The following is a 7290-nucleotide window of genomic DNA, read 5'->3' on the forward strand; positions in this document are numbered from 1 at the left end:
TCTGGAGTCAATGTACATTTTTGGATTACTTCGTTGGTCTGTTTTGTTGCCACTCGGAGATACAGGAACATAAACGTTCGTGGGTGAACTGATCTTATTAATTATGTAATTTAAAACACTATCCTATCTTGGGAGGCAGCTACTATAATGTATCAATGTCAAACCAATACCTACCCTGGGGTTGTTTACATTCAGTGTCAACGCTTAGAGCCTTATTGCGATGATATATTGCGATATAATTACAGCATACTATTATGTTGGCATGTACATTGTGTCACCTGTACCATCCGTTAGAATTAATAATAGTTACAATCACTACAAATAAATAATTGTTCGAATAATATTCTAATATCATAAATAATATTATAATAATATAATATATATTTATATATAAATATAAATCCAAAAACGTCTGATCCATCTGTAACATTTTGTTTGGTTGCTCTTCAATTAAATAAAAGAAAGAATATATTTCTTCTGTATAGAGGGTACAGTATCATATAATATGCCACACAAGACACAACAAATAAACATTTGCCACACAAGACACAACAAATAAAAACAAAAATAATTAAATAAATAAAAAATAAAAACAACTCGGAACGTTAATTTAATTCTTCCTAGCTGTACGTTTTTGATTTTTTTTTTTTTTTTTTCTTGATAGCTATAAACATAACTGACAATAACAGAATGTGGCATAAAAAACTGTTTTATGTGTGTATTATTGCAGTACAAAGCCTCAGTGGTTAATAGTGGGCAGGGCAGGCTTTGCTAACTGATTCCTTATTTGGAATAATGCTTGGAGATGTTTGGTTCTGGAGTGGAGCGGGGAGGACAGCGTGCGTTCAGTTCACACCTGCAACATCACAGCGCCGCCAACCGTAGCTGAGCACTGACACAGCTCACAAACCACCGCCAGCTATCTTAAACACATAACCAGCCCCTTCTCACAGACCACAGGCATCGTTTAGCAACATCGACGTGAACACAGCTGTTTGTTATTACTGCAACGTTCCATGAAATCTCCGAATTTTCCCAGAACGGGGAATTTTTAAAACAAGGATTTTTATATTCTTTATTATAAAGGGAAATTTGTTTTTCCCCCGTGATCTGAAAAAAAAAAAAAAAAAAAAAAAAAAACCTGTGAGGAACTGGCACTGCGGCTGTCCTGACCTGGAAAGAAGCAACGCAAAGTAAGCATTTTGCAGTCATCACTTGCAACTCTATAACCCTTAATGCATGCTACCATTATTCAGCACTCTGTACGTGTTGCTCAAAAATAAGAAGAAAAAAACACGGAATACAATAAATCGTTGAAAATCCAATATCTTTGACAATAACTAGATATTTATTACATGTTTTTTTGTCAATACAAAGAAAAGCAGAAACTGGAAAAGCAAATTCCATTGTTGCCTCTTGGTTAACAGCATTTCCACGCATTGAGACGCTAGCTCAGAACCTTGGACAGTTACCATTGCGTTGACAGTATGCAGCGCCGCCGCTGCTGCTAAACAGGACCGAGGCAGAATGCGAAAATAAATACATTAAGACAATGCATTTAAAAAACAAACAAAAAAGCAGAAAATTTAAATGGGACAGGATAGTTCCAAAAAACTAAATACGCCACGATTAGGTAAGACTTCTCTCTTTTTGATGTTTCAGAGCGGATTCATCTGCATTAACGTTTGAGAATTTGGCCCCGAGCAGACGGGCTCAGTATATATGTGCTAGGCTATTTATTGTTGAAGAAGACATGTTTTAATAGGCTTGGTGGTGTTGTTTATATTATTATTATTATTATTATAAAATACCTTTCTATATGACCGACCACCCTTTTAAAGGTAGCGCAAAAAATGTCGTAAAGTAATAATGTAGATATGTATATATGTATTATTTAAATACATGTACAGTACCGGTCGCCATATTTTACTGATATTTCCGTTTACTTGCTTATTGTTTTAAAACGAGATGAATATGTAGGAGCGGGTCACCTGGACCTTGTTACATTAAAAGTTCGAGATTTACATATTTGATTGCTTCACAGAATATCAATTAAGTCAGGTTTTGGTGGCAATTAAAGCAATACCAAAGTGTAATAAATAATTGAAATATGCCAGCAGAGCTAAGACCAGGATTAAAATGATCAAATGCGTGGTACAATTAATAATATAGGTGGTTGAACAAAACATCTAATATTATAAAACACTGCATAATTATAGTGTAGTTTGGAAGCATTTTTTTTTTTTTTTTTTTTTTTTTGTAAATAAATATATGTCCAACACGATATTAGTTAAAATACAATAAAGACAGTCAATTTCAATATATTTTATATACCCACCTCCTATCACCTAGAAAACAAAACAGGTCCAGCCTTTCCAATTCTTAGAAATTGGCAAAACGGAAATGCAAATTAGTGACAGAAATCACATGGTTTTTACTGTAGATTTCTTGAATGTCAGAGCTGCTCGGTAAATTGCTTGAATTGTACGATTATGCAGAAGCGCGCTTCACCATCTGCTTGAGAATTTTGCGATCGAGCCAAAAAAAAAACGGAATTGCTGAGTTCCTGGCAGGCTGAGTAAACGACAGAGAAACCTCGATAATACGAAGACGTATGGGATGTCTGATGTAGGTAGAATAGATACAGAAGACATAAAACGAGGTCGTTTTGACACAGCGCTATGTGTGTTTTAGACATATTGTGAGTGGAATTGATGGGCAATGAGATTTCATAGTTGAAATGGGAGCTATTTTATTGCTGTGCTGAAATATTCTGAATTTCTTTAAATTGAACTGTATGTTTTCGGTCCTCGCGTGCTCTCTCGATAAAATTTATGAACACGGATACACGGATAGATTGATATATTTATAGATTCCATGGTTTATTGCAAAATATTTGTATCTATACACACTAAAAAAAAAGGTAAAATCTGTATCGACAGCACTCAAAGTATGTCAAACGTGATAAAAGACAGAACCATTTTCATTTAAGTACAGCTTATATTCAATGTATTCAGGCATTTAAAATAAACTGATTGTATTTCAGATTAATATATTTTTTATCATTGTACAATGATGGCGAGATAGATCATACAAATACATAGACATTGTCACAAAATTATCCATATGTTACCAACCAGATTAATTACAAATAAATAAAAAAAAAAAGCATACTGGCTGTGCCTAATGAATCAGGAATCACAACTCAGAATATTATAGGCATTGTGATTTCTACCTGTCTGGTGATTTCTACCTGTCTTCTCCTCTCCACAGGCTTTACTACCCCTAGTGGAGAATACTGCCAGCCTTCTGCTCACAGCAAACACAGGAGAGCTATCTTTCATCATTCATCTTACATCTTTCACTGCACAGACAGGCACCACCATTTTCATTTTCACCACTCAACCCTGTTTGAATGCATAATAGAGTCAGCCCTCACAGCCAGGGTCCCAGGGCTTTGAAGCAGTGAGACAGCTGCCCCAGGGCTTTGAAGCAGTGAGACAGCTACCCCTCTCTTGAGAGATTTGCTCTTCTGCCACTTGGTATCATGGGCACTGTACTATCGCTCTCCCCCAGCTACAGGAAAGCCGGGCTGTTTGAAGATGGACCAGCCACTGTGGGCCACTACACAGCTGTGCAGAACAGCAAGAACGCGAAAGACAAGAACCTAAAGAGGAGCTCAATCATCTCTGTTCTTCCCTGGAAGCGAATTGTTGCCGTCTCAGCAAAGAAAAAGAGTTCCAAGAAGGTGCAGCCCAACAGCGCCTACCAGAATAACGTCACCCATCTCAACAATGAAAACTTGAAGAAGTCTCTCTCCTGTGCCAATTTATCCACTTTTGCCCAGGATCCTGCCCAGATCCCAGGATCCAAGACATCAACCAATGTTGTATCTTCAGTCAAAAAGGCACCCGTTTCCAACTCTAACACTGCCGCAGGGACCCCTAAAAGGGTCATCGTTCAAGCTTCCACCAGCGAGCTCTTGAGATGCCTTGGTGAGTTCCTCTGCAGGCGGTGCTACCGGCTGAAGCACCTGTCCCCTACAGATCCAGTGCTGTGGCTACGTAGTGTGGATCGATCCCTGCTTCTCCAGGGCTGGCAGGACCAGGGCTTCATCACGCCTGCCAATGTGGTCTTTGTCTACATGCTCTGTCGAGATGTTGTCTCCTCCGAAGTGGCCACCGAGCATGAACTGCAGGCCGTGCTGCTCACCTGTCTCTATCTCTCCTACTCCTACATGGGCAATGAGATCTCCTACCCGCTCAAACCCTTCCTGGTAGAGAGCTCTAAAGAGACCTTCTGGGACCGTTGCCTGTCCATCATAAACCTGATGAGCACCAAGATGCTGCAGATCAACTCCGATGCCCACTACTTTACCCAGGTCTTTGCCGACCTCAAGAATGAAAGCCAGAAAGAGGAAGAACGAAGCCGACTGCTCATTGGCCTGGACCGGTGAACCAGCGAGAAACTGAGTTTGAGGGGCTCTAATCAACCGAGATGAACTCAATTCTGGTATTTCGATTTCCAAGTTCAGGGCCATATCCATGTCAAAATTTAGATCCAACTGGTCTACATTTATGTGGTATGCAAATGTATGGAGGGATGACATGTCTGTGTTGTAACCCAGTTGCTAAACTGCATGTCATAGACATGTTTTATAATAATAATAATAACAATGATGAAGTTTAGGTTTCTATAGTTGTCCAAGTCCACGCCTCTGAGTGTTACAGTACATATACCATCTGGGACCTGGACTTGAACATTCAAACACCAAGATTTGGATTTGGACTTGAATCAGGATTGTTCCATTCAATTTAGTCCATCCCCAAGTACTGTATCTTAGACCTGGTTTTGGACTATCTAAATCAATAAAAAGCTTCGATTTGGACTTAAATCATGAAAATTTTATGAGTTGTCCAAGTTCCATCATAACCTGACGATTGAATAAGCAGGACTTGGACTTGATGAAATACCAAACTTCAGTCCTTCTCTGTTCACTACAAACAGAAAAAAAAACTAAAAACAAATTACTTTATTGCTGCCGACTTGGCAACTTAATGGAAGTGTCTGAGGTGAGGAGGACAGAAGCCCCCAAACCCAGTCTGCACCGCGTTTATTTATTTCAAAGTGTGTCGGCTATGATGTATGTGACAGCCTCTTGATGTAAGCTATGAGAGGACAGCAATGTAGAGTTTAGTGACACAACAACAACGCTTGTGTATTTTCACCTTCAATAGAGCGTTTTGACCAATCTTGAGAGAGACAGTAGTCCTTTCTTTTTGTGAGAGCCATCTTGTACACATGCAGTTGCTCATTATAGGTGTACTTCTGCTTAAAAGGGAAAGGAATTCACTTTGTGAGTTGGGGTGTGGGGAGAGGGAGGTTATTGAAAAGCAGTAATGGCTATTGAGCAATGGTCTTTGACACATAAGCATGTTTTAAAGCTGACCTACTTTATTATTGAAAAAAAGAATGGATGTAGTTTCCCTAATGCCTACTTCATGCCCTTAGGCAATTTTTTGTTTAGTATTTAATGTATTTAACAACTCTGAAGGATGGAAGACTGACAGATAGGTTTTCCAAAGAACAGTAGCAAGCTTATAAGGTAGTCCAATCCTTAAACCAACCAATGGTTGTTGTCTGCTAACAAAGGTACCAATTTAGTTCCTGATGGGATGTTTATTGTGTGGTGCAGATACCTGTCCAAAAAGAATGGGGCTGGTAGAAGATATTTTGGCCTCAGGACCATCCAGTTTAAATGAACCAATTAAAGTGCAACCCAGATACCTTTAACCCCCAAGGATAGGAACAATATCTTGTAAAAACCAAGTACGTCAGACAAAAATAATGAATAATTCTTTAGCCAATAGTGTAATGGTTGTGTGTCAAAGGCTTTAGTATGATGTAACAGCAATATGGTTTCCAACATTTTAGACTGTATTGTGTTAAATTAAACCCTTTTCCTTTTTCAGCCCCTACAGTAAACGACAGATGACAGACAAAGTCCCATTTAAGACAATAACAGGCCAATGATTTCAAACGCTCATTGTCCTTCCACAGCTGTAATCGTCTGCTGTTGTTGAAGTAGAGGAAACCTTTTTTTTGTCTTTTTGATGAAATTCTGAAAGGTACGCAAAGTTTGTTATGATTGTTTCCAGAGCCAAACTGGTCTGATGTTATCTTGTACTGCTGCCAAATTTCTAAGTTGTTACTCAAAGGGCTGATTGAATTGCACCAGGACGGGTCTAACGCTGGCTCCTCGTTTCTTTCCTGATGGCAAAAAAGGTGTGATGAACAGGGGATCACGCTGCTGATGCTGCTAAATAAAAAAAAAAAGAACAAAAATTAATTAATAAAAAAAAAAAAAAAAAGCCACAAGGACATTTCACAATTTAGGAAGCGATTTTTGTAAAAGGGAACTGAATTTTTAAATAATTTTTTGCCCGCTTTATCACTTAACAGTTGTGCATGCATTCTTTAAACTATTTGTCAGACACTATTGCTTTTTAAACCCCCAGAAATAAAACAGTTATAATTGAAAAAATATATAAATATGCACATGCAAATAGATGTTCTGTAATATAATTTTATTTAAGGGTATCATCTTTGGACTTTTGATTAATTTTGTATTTGTTAATTTATTGAAAAACACCTTGGTATTGTACACTGGTATGCACTGTGTGCTATATAGGTGACCCAAGCCTTGTCATTTTTATGAGAGGAGCTGTTTTCTTTCTTAGAAGCTCTCTCCCATGCACTAGAACAAACATTGCATCTGTATTTTTATTAACAGAAGGCAATTAGCAGCAAAACAAAGTCAAAGCAATGACAGATTTCTGCTATACATTATATATAAAGCAGGGAAAGGACCCCTTGGCAACGGTTATATATATATATATATATATATATATATATATATATATATATATATATATATATATATAATATATATATATATATATATATATATATGAGTAGGGGCCAATGTTTACCCGGTTACATGGAATCCTTCCCCAAATGTATGGATAAGGGGTTTACACTAAAATGTGCCATTTTTTTTTTCACTTGCAAAAACTAAGTACGTTGTGTTTCATCAACAAACAAACCCTTCTACTAATTAAAAAAAAAATAACAAGAAACAAGTTATTTTGTTTCTTCATTCAGTGTAAACTTTGTTGAACAAATCTTTAGAAACATCTTGAACATTATCTTAATAGAACTTAAGACGGTCCTTCAACACAGTTGTGTATGTGTGTGACTGTACACGCTGGATGTGCGAAAATAACCACC

The 7290-nt window shown here is 37.5% G+C and overlaps 1 protein-coding gene across 2 annotated transcripts; it reads left to right on the plus strand.

Moving 5' to 3' along the window:
• Positions 1-632: 632 nt before the first annotated feature.
• LOC121302042 (cyclin-dependent kinase 5 activator 1-like) lies at positions 633-6846 on the plus strand. Of its 2 annotated transcripts, none has more exons than XM_041231837.1 (2): positions 633-1193; positions 3274-6846. In XM_041231837.1, exon 2 carries the CDS (start codon positions 3548-3550, stop codon positions 4454-4456), a length of 909 nt encoding a protein of 302 aa, XP_041087771.1. In that variant the 5' UTR covers positions 633-1193; positions 3274-3547; the 3' UTR covers positions 4457-6846. The 2 variants fall into 2 exon arrangements, with proteins under 2 accessions (XP_041087771.1, XP_041087772.1); XM_041231838.1 differs by lacking the exon at positions 633-1193 and adding an exon at positions 1209-1633.
• The last annotated feature ends 444 nt before the right edge of the window (positions 6847-7290 follow it).

The sequence above is a fragment of the Polyodon spathula genome, chromosome 28 (genome assembly GCF_017654505.1).
Source record: "Polyodon spathula isolate WHYD16114869_AA chromosome 28, ASM1765450v1, whole genome shotgun sequence".
Taxonomy (NCBI): Eukaryota; Metazoa; Chordata; class Actinopteri; order Acipenseriformes; family Polyodontidae; genus Polyodon; species Polyodon spathula.